This window comes from Perca fluviatilis, chromosome 11 (assembly GCF_010015445.1).
Source record: "Perca fluviatilis chromosome 11, GENO_Pfluv_1.0, whole genome shotgun sequence".
Taxonomy (NCBI): domain Eukaryota; kingdom Metazoa; phylum Chordata; class Actinopteri; order Perciformes; family Percidae; genus Perca; species Perca fluviatilis.
In genome coordinates this window covers 18,626,048-18,646,786 of record NC_053122.1, presented here as the reverse complement: position 1 = coordinate 18,646,786, position 20,739 = coordinate 18,626,048, and the positions used below count along the sequence as shown (strand labels likewise).

The window sequence follows — 20,739 nt, the reverse complement described above, 5'->3', positions numbered from 1 at the left end:
TACAATTCTAGTGAAATGTAATCCCATTAGCTCCTTCATCTTGTGCATGATTCATAATGAAGCAGATATTATTATTATTATTATTATTATTATTATTATTATTATTACTAGTAGTAGTAGTAGTAGTAGTAGTAGTAGTAGTAGTAGTAGTAGTAGTAGTATCATTACAGTACTTGGGTAAATGTTCTAAGTTACTTTCCACCACTGCTAATAAATACATTACTGAGGTATATTGGAAATAAAATTCAAAGGTAAAAGATATGCACATATATGCATAATTGTTTTACTTTAACCTAAATAAAAATTACCGTGTTTTTTTTTTCCAACTACTAATCGGTTAGTCTCGCGATACTACACGCTCCATGCGCGTGCGCAGCCTCGCGCCCGTCAGAGAAGCTGAGTTGGGGGATCATGGCGGAGCGCAGGAGGCACAAGAAACGGATCCAGGTAACATCACTTAATGTATACAAATTTCTGCCCGTGCAAGTTGAAGGACAAGAAATAACAACCATGTGATAGTTTACGACCTATTGAGGGATGTTTGTTAACGGCAGCATCCTCATGGGGAGCCAGTAACCGGCGGCAGATGAAGCCAGATGATGGCTAACGGTAGCTAGCATTAGCTGGCTAGCGAAAACAAATGTTAGTGTTTGTATTTGATTACACTGTTTCGAGCTAATTATTATCTGTATTGCCAGTAGCACTCACACAAGAAAGTTGTTGTTATAGGTTCTACTTAGCTGTCTCTACAGTCCACCATCTTTTTTCAGATTGAAAACGTTTTCTGGCTAAGCTGCGTCAGCTCTAACCAGACGTTTACATAACGTTCGGCAATCTGCGGGAACTTTAATTAATGAGTCAACACAGTGCATCACTATCTAACTTATTGTGCAGGTAGCAGCGTTGTGACGTTACTTTGCTTCCAGTAGCGCTTGATTTCAGTCAAAGAAACGTTTATAGAGTGGCTGCAGGGTCAGTCAACGTAAACATCACTCCAATGCATGTTTAAAACAAAACAAAACGTGTAGTAGTTTGATTTTTGGATCCCAAGCCTTTCCCCCAAAACTAGACACAATAATTTGATTACTTCACCTGTCACGTGGTAAGAACTGATGAAGAAGACATGAACATCAGGCCCATTTCAGATGTCTATTGATACATATGCATAAAAACCAGATTAGCAAAACTTTGTTTAGAGGCATTTTAATTAAATATGATTGTAGTTTTCCTTCAGACATAAGCTGTGTCCAAGTTTCATACTTTAAATATGTGGTTTGAGTTTGTTGTGTGTAGGGCCGTGCTCCATTGAAGAAATTATTAGTCGACTAACACTCATTCAAATGTATCGACTCATCGATTAGTTGATTTAATCAACAGATCTGTAAATCTTGAGTTTCTCCGCAAAAAGTCATGCAAAAGCACCACTTGAATTCTTATGTTTACCAGAACCATGTTTTCTTGGAAATAAGTCATTCAGAATGAAAAAAGCATAAAACGTGACTAATCAACTAAAGAAATCTAAGTTGACTAAGACCAAAACGACCGATTAGTCGACTAATCGACAAAGAGGGAGCAGCCCTAGTTGTGATAAAACTGGAAACATTTTACTGTTTTTATGTCTAATTGGTAGTTCCATTTTAAGTTGCAGTTTGATTGCTGTCCAGTGGTGCAAATAGTGTATAATTCTCTGTATGTTGATTGCATACTAGTTTCAAAACATACTATACATACTATCGGATTTATTCTAGTACATACTGTATACAGTTAGTATGGATTTGGTATACAGCAATAGTGTCAGACTCAGCTGCATAATTAACAACACATAGCCTACTATTGTGTGGACCACAGTTAAGAGAGGCCTGTTTATTACCAACATCATCACTCTGCATTACACTCAAAATTTCTCTTTTTGTTTTTACCTCTGTTTCTCTTGATAACTAAAATGTGATTTGATTGTGTTTTACCTGACAGCATTCAGGAGCTTAAATTCATTCAAGTGTTTTATATCTATGCTAAAATTGCTCTGTAACCAAAAATGTTACTTGGATATTAAATATTAATATGCCAATTTATTAAGTACATCTAGCTGAAACTAATGTTCTCTAATTCAACAACCCTGCAATAAATCCTACCTTTTATTAAGTTTGTTTCTTAAGAGTTTTAGACATTTTATATCAATGTAGACTAAATATTAATATTAATGCATTACACCTTGCAGTGTAACAATTCAACAGCAGCACAAACTACAGCCTCCAAAATGAACATTCATCCTTCATAGGATTTAGATTGCAGATTGTTGTTCTAGACTGCACTAGTTTTAGTTTAAGCAAAGTACTTATTTTCGTAATAATCAAGTATCAAAAACTGAGGAGGACACGCTGTTGGATGCTGTCCTCCTCTCCTACTCTTTCTTCAATGCCTAACGAATCTATCTCTTTCTCTCCCAGCGACCCTGTCTTTCTGCTTGAGCAGCACTGGTTGAAGCCTGAAAATATTGAACAAATTAATAACATAACTAATTACACTGGTCGGACTGTTCAGCTCTGTTTCAGACTGATAGCTCTGGTTCAGGCTGGTCCTCATCCTCAACACATGCCTTTTTCAGTCGCGGAAAATACTTTTCAATAATCATCTGGATTGAAGCAGCAAACATTCAGTGTAAGAATAAAAAAATGACATAACATTATTTATAATAAGTTTATTTGATTCACAGCTGCTACATATAGTGTTTTGACCTCGACAACCCAACTGCATTTTACCTCAAACTTGCGACTAGTTAACTTTCTAAAGCAGGCACAATCGCTTGTTTGTTAAGAGTCGGGTCGGGACTCCAAAATTAACACACTGACTACTAGGGCTGGGCGATACGGAGAAAATCAAATCTCATGATATTGTTGACCAAATACCTTGATATTGATACCGCAAAGATATTGTAGTGTTGACTATTGGTGCTTTCACAAAATATTTACACAATGACATTTTTGATAAATAATCATCAGTAATGTGGATATAATGACTAAGTGGGTAAAGACAAATAATAGAACAGCTAGAACAGTCTGGTAAGTTCAGAAAAGTGCATAACTTTACTGTAATGCAGCCTTTAAAACCAGGAAAAGACAGCACTTATGCCATATTACGATATCCAAAATCTAAGACAATGTCTAGTCTCCAATAACGATATCGATATAATATTGATATATTGCCTAGCTCTACTGACAACATTGTATTCAGAATATAAAATATTTTTATAGCACTTTTTAATGTGTGATTGTGTATAGGTGTTCACGAGATAGATTCCAACCTTTCATGAACTTGTGAATTTCGCCAGCCGTCTTCTCTCGTTTTCATGGAGAGAGAAGCTGTGTGCACGGAGGGCTGGGGGCTGTGTGTGTGTGTAGTCTATGTGAGAGAGAGACATGAGTAACGGAGAGAGCAGGGAAAGGAAATGCAGCTGAACGAATATGCTGCGTGTAAAATTTAATAACGAAAAGCAATAAGTGGCGGCCGGTGTTGATTGTGTGGCGCACCACCACAAATGAGTATGTGTGGGAAACACTGCAATACAGTCCAACAGCGCCACAAACTGACCGTAATGTTGAATCAACACCTCTCTGAAAACCATTTGCAACTTCATAACCCTCATGTAGGAAGGTCTCTGCATGTTCGAGTTCAGATGCATAACAACTCATAATGTTATGACCTTTATGTCTTTTAAAGAGGCTTCCAAAGATCACCACGGTACATTACGCAACAGTTATCTCCTTTTTGACATGATTCCTCTTGATTATTCAGCTCCCATTTTTCATTGTGTCTTACCGTATTCAAATTGGGAAATGGGTCATATCTAGCCAAACCTGTTATTTGCATATGCGTTTTAAAGACTAGTGCTTTGTTCCTGGTGTGGAGCAATAGCAATCGCATACTATGGCTGTTAGAGCAGAGCAGCTAATCCTCATGTGATCAAGCCAGGTAGCTCATATAGATGGTGACAGGGGGCTTTCTGTGTAGGGGTCTCATGTAACTGAGCTGTGTGACTGATACCTGCTTCTTTAAACAAAGGCTGGTTTGATAGCCTCATCTTCCTCATGTTGCTGGCCGGAACCAGCTGGACTGGATAGAGCAGCACTGACTCTCATTGTGCCAATGCTCTCATTCCCTCTGTGTTGGCATGTGGTTCAGTGCTGCAGGCGGGCAGACAGTGCAGATGTTGTGAGAAGGGAGGATACATTTTGCTAGATACTGTCTACACTGTGCAAGCTTTTTTTTTCAGCCTCTCCGATCACTCAGATACCGCAGAGCTAGTATGTTCATTTGGGGATGAAGGACAGTTAAATGTTCAATGTTGACCCTTTAAATGCAGTATGCACTTGGTCAAGTAGCTATTTAATTCACTGGATTAGACAAAACATACACTAAAATCAGGTAATTTTTAATCTCTGTTTTCTAGTTTTTAGTAAAAAAAAAAAATGTATCCAGATATATAAAATGTAATAGATTTAAGTCACTCACCACACCTGTTTTACATTAAAAAGGCTGAGCACATTTTAGTGCAATGCAGTGCAGAAGCCCGGATGCAATTACTATTTTTGTTAATCTTATAATCACTTTTCTTGAGTGACAGAGGTTTTGTTGATGTCACTTTATAATCATTTTTTAATATGGTCATAGTTCGGGCTGTTGTATGGACAAAATAGTAGGTATACTTTACAGCATAATATATGTGCACAATAACAGGGCTGTGCAATTAACCACATTTTTAATCGTGCTTATGAATTCAGCTCACAATGATCACAAAAACAGTAATCGAGAAAAAATATTATTATTATATTACCTTTTGCAAGCAAACTCTTATTTTGTCTTGTGTTCAGAATGAGAAAAAAAGTTAAAACAGGAAAAGTATTTAGGGAAATTTCTAGGGCTGTCCCAGACGATTATTTTTTAAACGATTAATCTAGCGATAATTTTTTCAATTAGTCGACTCATTTTTCGATTAGCGATTATTTTCCCATTGCTCAATTATTAACAATTTACACACAACAAATTTCAATAAGGTTCAAGTCTCTATTTATTAAAATTGTTTAACAATGCACTGTTCAAGTAAAATGAATTTTTAGTGCAACCTGAAGCCAGATGTAGGCTATCAATCCAACAACAAAATAAAGTCACTTTCAGGAGGAATACAAAAATAAAAACTTAAAGTAAACGGAGCAAGTGCAAAAAGAGTAGCCTGTATTTGCTTTTTTTAACAGTAGTAGGTAAAATAATAAATAAGCTCTGTTTAACATCCAAGCTCTTCTCCCTTTAATCTTACAGTAAAAAATAATAATAAATCCAACATACAGCAAGTTGCAGAGTGTCTAATATAATATATAAATATATAATATAACTGTAATCGATTGGGTCACTCAAGTTTGATGGTAAACCAAAAAAATAACACTGCAGACTGACAGCATTTGATGACACTTATTGTCATAGCGGGGGCATTAAAACGAATCAACGGACTACTACTGGGAACACATTGCGTGTCACTATGTTGATAATTGCACACGTCTACAGTGCACGTTGTGTCCAAGCCCGGCACGACACATTAACTGGAATTTTCAGCCCGAGCCCGATTTTTAACCCGACAATTTATTTTATATGTGGGTTGTTATAACTGACGTTATGGGGGAAGACACAATTTAGCACAGTTCACCTCACACTCAAGTCAGTACAGGACATCTACCTAGAGCTACGGGAGAAGCTGGGGAGGCATAGCTTTCTCCCCACCCAATTAGGCTAATAAAGTAATGATTAAAAAAACACAAATACTTGATGAAGGTCCCGGCCCGAGGATAGTGGCGGGACATATGAGCCCAACCCGGCCCTTGGGTCAAGTTCGGGCTCGGGCAGAGAATCTAAACTCTACTTGGGAGGGAAAGGGACAAAAAGGTGAGCAGGACTTACGGTGTTTTGCTGGGGAGGCATTTTAAAGCAGTTACACACCAACCAGACGGCCGACCATCGGCAGAAAAGCCAGTCGGACTGATCCGTCGGGTCCCCGAGGTCCAAAAACCTGCCTGACACCGACCTGAGTAATAATGCATAACATAATACGTCTCCATAGCAGCAGGCGGCGCTACTCTGTACTGTTGCCCAAGAAATGAAAACCGGCAGCTGATTGGACCAACGAGTCACGTGGGTTTGTTTTCTCCAGAAATTCAAAGCCAGGCTGTCATGGCGGCTCGTTCAGAATACGATTTCATATTGTACTAAAATAGTTTACTGAAAACATTTTAAGCGAGAAAATAGGCCGTGCAGTCGCTGAATCTGTCTTCATTTCAGATCGACAAAGGTCAGTTTAAAAGATTTTCGTCAGATTTTGAGAGACTCTAGTCATGTTCATCCTGCTCGTCATTTCCGGGTGAGTCCCGACTGCCCTGCCTCCGACTGAACATGTCATGTCGGCCAAAATGAAGGCCGACAGCTCCTCAGATGGACGACGGCACGGAACACACCGAACAGACTAGAGTCACTGACCTCGCCAGACTGTCCAAAGGCCAATTATCGGCTTGGTGTGTCAGCGCCTTTACAAAGTCTACAGACTACCATGTTGTTGTTGGCATTAAGAGTAAAATACTCCCACACATTAGAAGACCGTGTGCAAGCCTTTTTCTCAACGTGTTGTTGCGAGGAATCCATACTTGCGCTGTTGCTGGAGGCAGACGGTTATTTATAGATTTCTATGCGTGACGCGTCGACGTAAATTATTTGTGTTGACGCATTTACGTAATCGATTTACGTCGACGAAACGTCCCAGCCCTAGAAATTTCACAGTTTAAGGTGAGTAACGAGTAATCGTGTTAAATAATCGTGATTTCAATATTGACCAAAATAATAATTATGATTTTTTTTTTTTTTCTTCATAATCGAGCAGCCCTACTACAACAACACTGCAAATAAGTAGTACCGGTAGTTTGTGCACTGCCACCGCAGAATTAGGAGCGCCACACGATCATTAATATCCTTTGCTCGTGTTTTATAGTAAAATATATCAATAGCAGACTAGCCTATTATCAATTTGTAGAGCGGAAGCTGTGCAGCAGCCTCTCCGAACGGTCCGCATGCGTGTTCACTGACTGTGCCTCTCCACACATGCACGGAGTAGAGCAGATGAGAGACGTGAAGTGAAGATAATGGATAATGAGTCTGGTGTGGTGAATGGAGAGCAGGCCAGCGTCTGAGGACCACAGGTTTCGGGGTGGGGTGTATGATGGAGGAGGTCGGAGAGGTACAGTGGGGCCAGGGCATGGTGGGATTTGTAGGTGAGAAGGAGGATTTTATATTTGATGCAGGACTTAATTGGGAGCCAGTGAAGGTGGATGAGGGTTGGGGTGATGTGCTGCCACGTCTTGGTGTGGGTGAGGACTCTGGCGGCAGAGTTATATAGTAAAGTATCATTGACTGAGTGTGATATTGTTTTCATGCGTGTATATTCATCTGTGTGTTTGTCTGGTCCTGCAGGAGGTGAGCGAGCCCACCAAGGAGGAGAAGGCGGTGGCCAAGTACCTCCGATTCAACTGCCCAACCAAGTCCACCAACATGATGGGCCACAGAGTCGACTATTTTATTGGTTAGTGCTCAGCTGTGGGATGTGAGGCAACAGGCACAACACCAACCTACACATACTGGGTGGAGTGTGAATCAGGAGATCAAACACTACCTTCTGTTTGTTTTCGAATACACAGGCAGACATTCAGTTGCGTTTGATTTTGTCACAGTGATTAAAAACCTGTGGTGTTTTTCACACAAGTATTTTTAGGGCAAACTCTGTGTCACATTATCAAAGAGTTGTCAAATTCTTAAACAAATGTTTCCGCTGCAGTCCCAGCAACACAGTATTTATACTATTCTTGTTTTGCATGGTGCAATACGTTTGTTAGTGTTGTGAAATGCTGTTTGCTTAGTCAGTAGTTGTGTATAGAAGAGGTTATGACTGCTGAGGCCGGTTATTCCTCTCATCACCATCACATGACCTTACAGTTTCTTATCTTTGCTTTGGTCAGCTGTTTACAGCATGTAGCCATTTTTCAAGGTTAATTTGTCAGATAAAGGGATAAGTAGACATACTTACAGTGGCTATGATCAATATTTTTACAACAAGAATGAATCAAATGAAATTGTGAAAGAGGTGCTCGTAGTGATTTACTGAAGCTGCAGCTCCCCTCAGCTTCATAAAGCTTTATAGTGAGTTTCACTTCATTGTAGGGCTGGGCGATATGGAGAAAATCAAATATCACGATATTTTTGACCAAACACGACCAAAATCGATATCGATACCGCAACGATATTGTAGTGTTGACTATTGGTCCTTTCACAAAATAGTTTCACAATGAGATTTTTGATAAATGATCATCAGTAATGTGGATATAATGACTAAGTGGGTAAAGGCAAATAATACAACAGTCTGGTAAGTTCAGAAAATGACGTAACTTTACTGTAATGCAGCCTTTAAAACCAGGAAAAGACAACACTTAATGCCATATTACGATATTACAATGTCCAAAATCTAAGACGATATCAAGTCTCGTATCACGATATCGATATAATATTGATATATTGCCCAGCTCTACTTCATTGTTTAGCTGTCTAGCCACAGCCTTAGCGTGCATTCACATTGCCTGAAAGCACAGGTCTGCCCATTAATTGTGAATGGGGGTAGTGCGTTTAGGCTGTGGCGAGGGGGGCCGCAGGGGGGAGATGAAAAAGAACACAGAAACAAACGATTCAACTTTTGGAGAAACGCAACCCCACGTCACGCTGCGGTGGCTAACCATGTGCCTGGCAATCAGACTTGTCTGTTGGTTTTGAGGCGGTGTGAGAGGCCCGTACAGTACACAGGATACATCACTGCCTCTATCGCTGCTGGTTTAAAACCCAAGCACTGAACTGCCTTTTTTCTTTCTCTCTTTCTCCGTGAAATGAAGCTGCTTTCAAATGCAGTCGGAAACGTTGAGATCTATAAACGATCTTACCAAAAACAGTAACCGTGAAATATGAAGACTCTTTGTGCTACATTGGGGGGGATAAAGAAAACAACAGGACATTACATACATGGGGCTTTTCAGTGACACTCCCACACCGTCACACCACCCTGCGGCAAATCGCCTGATCCCTGAAGGCTGATGTGAACGCAGCTTTACTGTTTTGGTTCACTCTCACTGCTCTCATAGCAATGTTTTCAGCCACAGCAGGCAGCTATTTTCTAAAAACCCACAGTATACTACTACCTGCTTCTTATGACCCTGTGGTCATAACACTGCTCTATACCAAACAGCAGACAGACACAGTGGAGTTAGCAGCTAAACAGCCAAATATTTCCCTCAGGAGTTGGTAGAGACCAAAGCAGAGATAAAAGAGATTCCTCAGGTGGACACAAACACGACTCCACATGAATGATAATGTTGGTCTGTAACTGCTAGATGTGTAAATAAGCAACTCTTCGCTTACAAGCTAGCAGTATCAACCTTTTTTTTTTTTTTTTTTAGCAGTATCAACTTATAAGGTGATGATAGCGTCAATGTTGTGTTCACAACTTGTTTCTGCTGCCCCCTATTGGCCAAAAAGCAGGACATTTTACTCCATCTAAACTACTGCCCTGTGTTCTGTTTTGTATTCAGTTTTTAGATAAATGGTAGCCTGGATGCCAGCCGAACTTAGCCCCGCCCACAAAATTCGAGGTCGGGAAGTTCGGTCTGGACTCGCTGCATTGAGAAGCAATTATTGCCCGAACAGGATCTGTTCGGACCAATCAGATTGTCGGAAAGATGATCAACAGTAACAGAATCAACCACGTCGCCAAAGAACGCTTGGGTTGAATTTGTTGAGATGTAGATTCCACCATCGCGTCTGTAACAGAAGATATCGACGGCGCATCATTTTAAAATCCTCAGCAGCGCTAGAACAAAGCCGTGAATCAGAGAAATAAAACGTGTTTTCGCTGATTCATCTCTAGAAATGCGACTGTAGCGAGCATGTCACTATCATTAACGTTATCCACATTTATATTTACACGCAACAAATGATATATCCAGCTTCAAAAAGGTCTAAAAGTCGGAAGTTAGAACGAATGTATTGTGCAAAGAGTGGTTGCTATGGAGACGATACACAGTGTTGAGTTCTGTTGCTCTGATTGGATGTAGGTCTATCCAGTGAATGCAGAGGCATGTTTTTTCCTGGTTCGGTTGGAACACGCCCCATAATCACAGCCCAATGGAGCGGTTTCAGACTCACATTCTGACTAGAATCTGAGTAGGACCACGTCAGGCTAGATAAATGGAATAATAAATATATATATTCCACGGGCATTAATGTAGTGAATTTTCATTCAACATAGGCTATGAAGTTTTTCGCACTTATGACAATTATTCAGCTTCTGCACAGCTGATAAAAACACAGTTTACCAGAATAATCACTGAATGACATTTTCAGACCCTGTACCACTCTGTGTTTTTTAATATATTTGTGTCCCTATATTTAGCCTCCAAGGCAGTGGACTGTCTGATGGACTCCAAGTGGGCCAAGGCCAAGAAGGGAGAGGAGGCGCTGTTCACCACCAGGGAGTCTGTGTTGGATTACTGCAACAGGTTAGCTTTCTAACACACCTTGCTACCTGTCTGATGTTGTAGATGAATAATTATTTGTCATGTGCAGTGATTTTATTCCAAAATAAGGTATCTAAGCATTTGATACATATGCTTGCAATATGGTCACTGGTATATAGGGCTGCAAACTAACCGTTATTTTCACTGTCAATTAATTCACTGGTTATTTTCTTGATTTGTCAATTAATTGTTTGGTCTATATAATGTACGGAAATAATGAAAACCGTCCTACAAATCAGTGGTAAATAATCAGTCCTTATAACCAGTCATTCTCCTCCGTCCTCTGTAGACTCCTAAAGAAGCAATTCTTCCACCGGGCTCTCAAAGTGATGAAGAAAAAGCCTGAGAAAGACACCAAGAAAGAGAAGGAGAAAGAGAAAGAGAAGGAGAAAGATAAGGATAAAGAGAAGACCAAGGGGGACAGCAGCAAAGAGGAGGAGAGAAAAGGGAAGAAGGAGAAAGAGAAGAAGAAAGAGTCTGAGGCTGTTGAAACCAAGAAAGAGAAGAACGTATGTGATCTAACACTGTTGACCTCTGTGTTGACAAAACCCCTCAGATTATATCGGTCTTCACAAGATAGTGTTGTCACTGTTGCGGCTTTTATGTTTGGCCTGAGCATCTCCCATTAAAAATTAGGTATTTGGTAAAATACAAAATGCCATGAATACTGTTTACGAATTTAGTGGATGAAAATGCTTATGCTTTACTGTCAGTAACATCAGTATATTTAAACTGCTATGACAGAGGGATCCATCTGAAATGATGTGTTGCGCAGTTTACAGACTCCCCCTCACACTGATTTCAGTATTGTATGTTTGTTTAATGAGTGGTCAGAGTTGCTGAACTTGACAGTAAACAGGTGGATATTGACTGCTGTACACAGATCTTTAGAAATCAGGAAAGAAAAATCTCAGTGTGCTCATGGTGGAAAATTAACAGGTTAGGTTTTTTTGGGCCAAATACCAGTTTGAGTTAATAATGTGACCAGCCAACTATAACCAACTGAAATGCTGCATTCAGTGTATACCTTCCAATAACATTAACACTTAAAGGTCCCATGACATGGTGCTCTTTGGATGCTTTTATATAGACCTTAGTGGTCCCCTAATACTGTATCTGAAGTCTCTTTCCTGAAATTCAGCCTTGGTGCAGAATTACAGCCACTAGAGCCAGTCCCACAATGAGCTTTCCTTAGTATGTGCCATTTCTGTGTCTGTAGCTATTGAGGAGGAGAGAGGTGGGGGCAAGGTGGAGGGTGGGGGTGTGGTCTTGACCAACTGCCACTTTTCTCGTTTGAAAGCCATGATGTCTCTCTCTCTCTCATGGGTTGGCCAAATTCTCTGGGCGGGCAAAGCAGAGAAAGGGGAGGGGAGGTAACCTTGCTTGTTATGACCTCATAACAAGCAGATTCCAAAACGACTCATCTGAGCTTTCATTTTCTCAAAGGCAGAGCAGGATACCCAGGGCTCGGTTTACACCTATCACCATTTCTAGCCACTGGGGGACCATAGACAGGCTGGGGGAACTCATATTAATGTTAAAAAACCTCATAAAGTGAAATTTTCATGCCATGGGACCTAAGTACAAGTTTAGGAAATACTCTCATTCACTTTCTTGCCTAGAATGATGAAAAAACTGTAAATTATCATTTTTACACTTTAGTTTTGTATAGAGTAAACAGACAACATACAACATGTTAGGTAGTAAGCTATAGAGGTGCTGGTAGGGGGATTTTGTTACCTTTCTGGCACAGTCAGCTAGCTGTTTCCCACTAAGATAAATTAGCCGGCTGCTGTCTGTAGCTTCATTTTTATCGTACAGACATGAGAGTGGTATCATCTAGTTCTCGGCAAGAAAGTGAATAAGCACATTTCCTTTTTATAAGCATGTTTGTAACGTAAAACCCACAGTTAGCATAAGGTTAAGTTCCAGGCTATGATCTGTCTCTCTAATTCCCCTTTCACACCAAGGGCTCAACCAGGGTTGATATTGTGTTTGAAAGTATTAACCCGCTTTGATCGACTCGGCTTCGCAACCCAGGTTGATATGTGGGTCGAACGCAGGTCCATTTCGCAAATCCATGTCAAATTGCACGCGACCAAGGTCGCCAACAACCGGGGCAGCACAAATTATGTCATTGTTTGGAAAAGCAGGTGCCCAGTCGTGACCCAATTGTCACTGGTCTTTTTTTATAATGAGCCAGGGACGCCAACAGCAAAGCCTAACTTTACTTTAATGTTAATCGCCGGACAGAGCCACAGTGCCACTGAAAAATTGCCTCCGGAAGGAACTCCGTCTTCTTCTCTTCGTTCAAAAGTTGTTTTAGTCGTGCAACAGAAAACTCAGATTGGACAGATAGTCTAACTAGCTGGATTTACCCTGCAGAGATCTGAGGAGCAGTTAACCATAGACCTCATAAATCGACCGGAGTTTAAAATTACAACCCAAAGAAAGCAAAAGGTAAAGGACATCCGGACGAAAAGAGTGGCATCGGGCGGAATTTTCAGCAGAACAAGAGCAATCCTGGAAGTGGAACGTCATGGATATAGACTAAACAAAGAGAAATGTTCTCCCCTCGTCCAAAAAAACAGGTTTTTGAATATACCTTCCATGACCAGGAATCAACCCGTGTTGACTGGCTTGGTTTGAATTGACAAAAGAGCGACCCTGGTCATTGGTATAAAAGAGGTATTACCAATCCCCCCCCCACTGTGACTGCAGTATATGTGATTTCTAAGTAAACATACAGGTTTCATATATAATATGTGTTTATTTAATTATACATTCTCATAGGATGACAGTCCTGGAACCCCCAAGAAGAAGAAAGAGGTGAAGAAGAAGTTTAAACTGGAGCCTCATGAGGATCAGCTGTTTCTAGATGGAAATGAGGTGAGTGTGCTAAGAGCATAAATATGTATATATGTGGGAGAAGTGTTTGTGATCCTGAAAGACATCAAAACCCCAAATGTATCTCTTTTCTTTCTTTTTCTAGGTGTATGTGTGGATTTACGATCCTGTTCATTTTAAGACATTTGCCATGGGACTGATACTCGGTGAGTCAGAGGTTGAAAATCATAAATGGAGTTCTTTTGAAAAAGAACTGAATGTAGGGTTATCTTTCGCTGATGGCAGATATTTTTTGTACTCACTATCCACCTGTATGTGTGTGTGTTCTGTCTTTCAGTCATTGCTGTGATAGCAGCCACACTGTTCCCCCTGTGGCCAGCAGAAATGCGTGTAGGAGTTTACTATCTAAGTGTTGCGGCAGGCTGCTTTGTAGCCAGTATATTGCTTCTTGCTGTTGGTAAGTACATTTACTTGATAGATATAGATATATATCTCAAAACATTTTAAATATAAATGTCGCCCTAGCCATTTTTAATTTGCATAGGAATTTTAGTTTTTAGCAGTAGTTCCCAGCTTTTTTCTCTTGTGGCACTTTTAAATTCCATGTCATCGCCAGTTGCTGGGGTGTGGCTAGTTCAAACATTTATCTTTTTCTTGTTTTATTAGAAGAAGAAAAAATCTGTTCCTAAGAAGGAAAATGACCCAGTAGTTCACAAGAAAAGATTAAGGGTTTAGTATGTTTCAAACAAAATAGTTCACAGCAGTAATCATTTCAGCGTAGTAGTATATTACTATAAAATAAATAAAACCTGCATCCACATAGAAATGCTATCAGCAAGAATGACATTTTTCCTAGCTGTATATACTTAATTTCATTTAATTAATTTCAATAAATTGTTCAGTTCTTCAGTTAAGACAAGACAGACCGGCTTTATTTGTATGGTTCCTTTCAAACAGAGAGGCAATTCAAAGTATTTATATAATCAAAGAAATGCATTTGTAAAATTAACTAAAATAGAATAAAATAACACATGAGGGATACAGTTACAATGATGTAATTAGTTGTAAATTGCCCCATATTCAGTAAGGGGAATAAAAGTGTTGTAGACAAACATTCAGTCAAAGGTGAGCAGCATAGGGTTTTATCTAGATATGAATACCACTAGAGTTAAAGAGATGTATGAATTGCTGTAGATTCAAATTGATCCCACTGGTTGTCACCTCTGTCTTCAGCCCGCTGCATCCTCTTCCTGATCATCTGGCTGGTGACTGGTGGGCGCCACCATTTCTGGTTCCTCCCCAACTTGACTGCAGATGTCGGTTTCATCGACTCGTTCCGGCCACTCTACACCCACGAGTACAAAGGACCACGAGCCAGCAATAAGAAGGGCTCCGACAAGACGGACGAGAAGGACAACGATGGCAACAAGGCTCAGAAGTCAGACAGCGATGACAAATCAGACAGCGAGAAGAAGGACGGCGATGAGGAAGAGGAAGAGGAGGAGGAGGAGGAGGGCAAAGAGGCCGAGGAGAGTAAAGAAGCAGAGGGGGAGGGAACGGGGGCGGACCGCCACTCAGACACAGACAGCGACCGCCGGGAGGAAGAAGGCTCGCAGCACAGCAACGGGAACGACTTTGAGATGATCACCAGGGAGGAGCTGGAGCAGCACACAGAGGAGGAAGACCAAGAGGAGGAAGACGAGGAGACGCAAGAGAGGAAAGAAGGGGTTGAGAGTGAAACTAAACCCCAGACTGCTGAAACATAAACTTCTTACAATCCCATCACTCTCTACTTTTTCTCTCTCTGGCCTTTCCTCCCTTCCTCTTGTGATCCCAGGACCTGCTATTCCAGCCTCTCTGAGCCTGCTGAGGCAGTGGAGAGGCTTCATCTCTTCTTGTTGAGATCTTCCACTAAACCGTTCCAATAGAACAGTACTGGGATAGACACAACAATGAAAAGTAAACGGCTACAACAATGGGGGGGGAAATCTAAAAGAAGCCTTATTGTGGATCTTATTCCTCCCACCCAAATGTTATTTATGTAAAAGTGAAAACTGCCACTGACATGTTTGCCTGAGGAAGTTGTCAACAAAAAAATCAAACCAACAAACAGTGCTGATAGAGTTTTCATTTTTTTTCTTTTTCATTTGTGGTTTCTGGTTTTCATCTCAAGTTTCTTTTTGTCATTTCAACTCAAAATGTTTTATTTTTGTCCTCTCTCTTTGGTTACATTTGGATGTGAGGTTGAAGCGAAGAAGAGCTATCATGCTTAACTGACCAGTAAGCGAAGACGTGCTGGTTTCTTGTTGGTACAGTCACATTAGCAAGAAAGCCCCCGTTCTTTCACCTTTTGTTGGTGTTTTGGTGAGACAGTCTGATAGCTTTCTCAGGCAGCCTTTGAAAGCCCTGACACACCAACCCGATAATCGGCCATCGGACAGTCTGGCAAGGTCAGTGACTCGAGTCTGTTCGGTGTTCCAAGGCACTTTTTGGACTTCGGGGAGCCGACTGATCAGTCCAACTGCCTTTTCTGCCGACGGTCGGCCATCGGGTTGGTGTGTCAGGGCCTTAAAGCAAAGTAACCTGCTTTGAAACCCGAACCAAGCCAGATGGACCAAATCCTGTAGTTTACTCGAAGGACCCTAAAAGTCAACCATGATATGGCTGGATGGAGTATTATGAAAGCAGAGTAGCACGGCTCCTTGAGGTACTTGCCATTTTCAGTAAGAAAAAAAATGTCTTCTTTTTTTAAATGGCTGATGATCATAGTGCAATCCTCTACACAGTCTGAAGTAGTTCATGTTTAATAATGTGGGACTCATCTTTAAGAGTAAATGTGAGCAACTGGGATACAGCTAGCATACTTCATCAAAGCTAGAAGATGCTACGTTCACTGGTTAACTGTCTATTTGCAAACAGAACCAGATATAAAGTAAACTCTAGTGCCAAACACAACTGATAATGATGTTATGCATGCTGATGTAATATGGAGAGTTGAGTGAAAGAGCGATGGGTACGTTTTTGTTCATTTCGTTAATTTTGTAACCGCAGTGTCAAACTCCTCAAAAGGTTTGCATCTTTGAAAAAATAAATTAAACACCGCACAAAGTTATAAGTTTGTAGCTAAACAAAGATTTTGGTCTCAGTGAAACCGTTTAAAGGTGTAAGCACTAGACTCCCATCCAAACCAGTTCTGTCTAGTCTGCATAAGCTGTTGTATGAAAATAGTGGTACTGGTCCACTAACCAGACCACATTTCATTTCCAATCAAAGCCCAGTAGCTGGCGGCCGTGGTCCAAACTGTTCCTTCACATTATCTTCTGGCTAGAAATGTCTTAGATGCTTTTTTTAGTCATAGCAAGGATTATATAGTATAAAAAAAAAATAGAAATGTATCATTTATATATGGATTATATTGATATATCAACTATATAAAATAATTGCAGTCTAAAAACTATAAAACAACTTTTTCCTTTTTTATTGTTTTAGGGGATATAATTTGTATTCTGCAGATTTTTGTTTTTATACGATCATAAAGAGCAAATTTATTATTTAAAGGAAAAATCTGGGATTAGAAAACCGTGGTAATTTATTAAATAAACATTTTTCTGTATTTCTTTTTTTACATTTGTCACTGTAACATCTGGTTGTTTTTTTCCAACAAGATTTCTCTCCCTAACACATGGTCAGTCATTAACCCAAGTTTATAAAGCCAGTGCATTGTGTAACACTGCTGGTTCCCACTTAATCTGACGTGGCAAAAACTCCTCACAGTGAAACAGTATCTTAATATACGTATTTCACACAGCTTTCTGTAGTTATTTGTTTTTCCTAAAAATGTACTCACTTAGACTGTATTTAGTCTTTTGTTCTGTCTCCTGTTATCCCACTGAGGTTTGTAACTCTTCGACTTTCACCTCCATGTTGTTTCTTTTCTTATATATCTGGTTTTTTTTCTTCCCCAAACGGGCAAAGTGCATCTCTATGTCCTGAGTTGCCAGTCGCTGTACTCAATATTTGCATAACCATTTCACAAAAGAGAATAAAAAGATTCTCCCAATTGTTCTTGACTGTTGCACAGTATCGGTTTGTTGTATAGTGTAGTATTATTACTCTCTATGCTGCTGCTTCTCATCGAACATTTATTGGGGAATTAAAAAGTGACATTGTCAAACGGGTGTCTTTTGATCACCTAGTTGTCCACATTTGGATCAATATCAGTCTGAAGACGGTTTCATGCAATATTGGAGTATAATTTAATAAAACTGGATGTCTGGAAATATATCTGTATCTTATCATTGCAATAAAAATATAGAAAGCGCACAGGTTTTGTCATATTTTCCTGTAATGTATCTTTTCTTTTGGCAGTGTTGTGATCCTTGGTGGGACAAAATGCAGTATGCGACGAAACATCCTGTTTTTATTGAAATGAGTATCGGTTTAAAAATGCTATAATCTGAGATACAGATGTTCACAAAGACCCTAAACATTGTGAACAGTACCAACCTCAACTATATAAATGTATGTTTAAAACAGTTAATATATAATGAAAATTTTAGTTTCTTTAAAGATTTCTATTAGAAGTATTAATAAATAACTCTTAAAAAGTTATTAGCTGAAACTAACAATAGTTTTTATTAATAATTATGGATACATTTTTCAATTAATCACATTGTTTATTAAATGACAGCAAATACTTAAACAGAAAAGTGGCAAATCCTAATAATAAAGAACCTGAAACTAGCAAATTTTCACTTATGGTAAGGTATGTCATAAAAAAAGTCATAGTATCATAGCATATATGTAATTAAAAGAATGATATGTCATAAAAAGGCAAAAGAAGGTTTAGTGTGTCATAAAAATCTCGAAGTCACAGTATAGTATGTCATAAAAATATTAAAAACGTCATAGTATAGTATCTCATAAAAATGTTATAAAAGACTTCATAGTATGTCATATAAAGTCAGTATAGAATGTCTAAAAAGTCATGAAAAGTCATAGTATAATATGTCAAAAATATTAAAAATGTCATAGTATAGTATGTCGAAAAGTAAAAAAAAAAAGTCATACTATAGTATGTCGAAAAAAGTCATAAAAAAGACAGTATAGTATGTCAAAAAAAAGTCATAATGGGCACCTGGGTAGCTCACCTAGTAGAGCACGTGCCCATATACAGAGGCTCAGTCACAAATAAAGGCCTAAAATGCTCAAAAAAATCTTTAAAAAAAAAGGAAAGAAAAAATTCATAATAAACTCATAGTAGTGTGTCGAAAAAATGTCATGAAAACGTCATAGTATAGTATGTCGAAAAAAGTCATAGTATGTATGTCAAATAAGTCATTAAAAAGCCGTAGTATGGTATGTCGAAAAAAGTAAATAAAAGTCGTAGTATTGTATGTCAAATAAGTCATTAAAAAGTCATAGTATAGTATGTCGAAAAAAAGTCACAGTATAGTATGTCAAAAAAAAGTAAATAAAAAAGTCGTAGTATTGTAAGTCGAAAAAAGTTTTAAAAGTTTTAAAAAAAAGTTTAAAAAAAAAGTCATTGTATAGTATATCGAAAAACGTTTAAAAAGATGTCATAGTATAGTATGTCGGAAAAAAGTCATAAAAAAGCCATAGTATAGTATGTCGGAAAAAAGTAAATAAAAAAGTCGTAAAAAAATGTTTTAAAAAAAAGTCATAGTATAGTATATCGAAAAACATTTAAAAATATGTCATAGTATAGTATATCGAAAAAAGTTTAAAAACAGTCGTAGTATTGTAAGTCGAAAAAAGTTTTTTAAAAAGTCATTGTATAGTGTGTCGAAAAAAAATCATTAAAAAGTTGTAGAATAGTATTTTCAAAAAAGTCATAGTATATCGAAAAAAGTTTAAAAAAAAAGTCGTAGTATAGTACGTAGAAAACGTTTAAAAAAATTCATAGTATAGTATGTCAAAAAAGTCATAGTTTAGTATTCCGAAAAAATTCATAGTATAGTATGTAGAAAAAAGTCACAGTATATATGTCGGAAAAAGTCATAGTATAGTATGTCGGAAAAAGTAAATAAAAAAGTCGTAGTATTGTATGTCGAAAAAAGGAATAAAAGTAAAAAAAGAAAGTCATAGTATATCGAAAAAAGTAAAAAAAAATCTTAGTATAGTAAGTAGAAAACATTTTTTTAAATGTCATACTATAGTATGTCGAAAAAAGTCATAGTATAGTATGTAGAAAAAAGTAAATAAAAAGTCGTAGTATAAATCATAAAAACGTTTTTTTTTAAAAGTCATAGTATAGTAAGTAAGTAAAGTTTATTTGTATAGCACCTTTCACAGATAAAAATCACAAAGTGCTTCACAATAAAATGCAATACAACACAAGAAGTCACAATACAAGCAAATTGAAATACAAATAGAAAACATAACAAACAACCATGAAACCCACTCGACTAAGTAAAAGCCTGTTTGAACAGCAGAGTCTTCAGCTGCTTTTTAAAAGATTCAACAGAATCCACACAACGTAGCGAGAGAGGCAAGTCATTCCACAGCCTAGGAGCCACTGCTTGGAATGACCGATCCCCTCTAGTTGTAAAATGAGTGCGGGGAAGTATATCAAAAATAGTCATAGTATATTGAAAAAAGTTAAAAACAAAAGTCAAAGTATAGTATGTTGAAAAAAGTCATAAAAAGTCATAGTATATAGTATGTCGTATAAAAGTCATAGTATAGTATGTTGAAAAAAGTTTTTTAAAAAAAGTCGTAGTATAGTACGTCAAAAAAAGTTAAAAAAAAAGTCATAGTATAGTATGTCGAAAAAAAGTAAAAAAAGTCATAGTAAAGTATATCGAAAAAAGTAAAAAAAAAAAAAAAAAGTCATAGTATAGCATGTCAAAAAAGCCCTAAAAAAGTCGTAGTATAGTACATAGAAAAAGTTTTTAAAAAACTCATAGTATGTCGAAAAAAGTTATAAAAGTCATAGTATTTCTAAACAAGTCATAAAAAGTCATAGTATAGTATGTCGAAAAAAGTCATAGTATAGTATGACATAAAATGTCATTGGAAAGTATGTCAAAAATGTCATTAAAAATGTCAAAGTAGTATGGCATTAGTTGCAAAGAAACTCCCGCACAATGTCTAACTTGGTGTTACATATTGAGAATCCATCTTTTCTAGGAGGTGACAGTTTGCAATGCATTCATTATTATACAGCACTCTACATCCATCTATTAAAGATTTTTCTGGGATGATATATTAGTTACTATAGAGAGTG

The 20,739-nt window shown here is 38.2% G+C and overlaps 1 protein-coding gene across 1 annotated transcript; it reads left to right on the top strand.

Annotated features, from left to right (window-relative positions):
- The first annotated feature begins 371 nt into the window (after positions 1–371).
- sec62 (SEC62 homolog, preprotein translocation factor) lies at positions 372–17,813 on the top strand. Its single transcript, XM_039815327.1, has 8 exons — positions 372–447; positions 7,504–7,612; positions 10,520–10,625; positions 10,933–11,152; positions 13,437–13,532; positions 13,636–13,696; positions 13,828–13,947; positions 14,724–17,813. Exons 1-8 carry the CDS (start codon positions 412–414, stop codon positions 15,254–15,256), a joined length of 1,281 nt encoding a protein of 426 aa, XP_039671261.1. The 5' UTR covers positions 372–411; the 3' UTR covers positions 15,257–17,813.
- Positions 17,814–20,739: the final 2,926 nt, after the last annotated feature.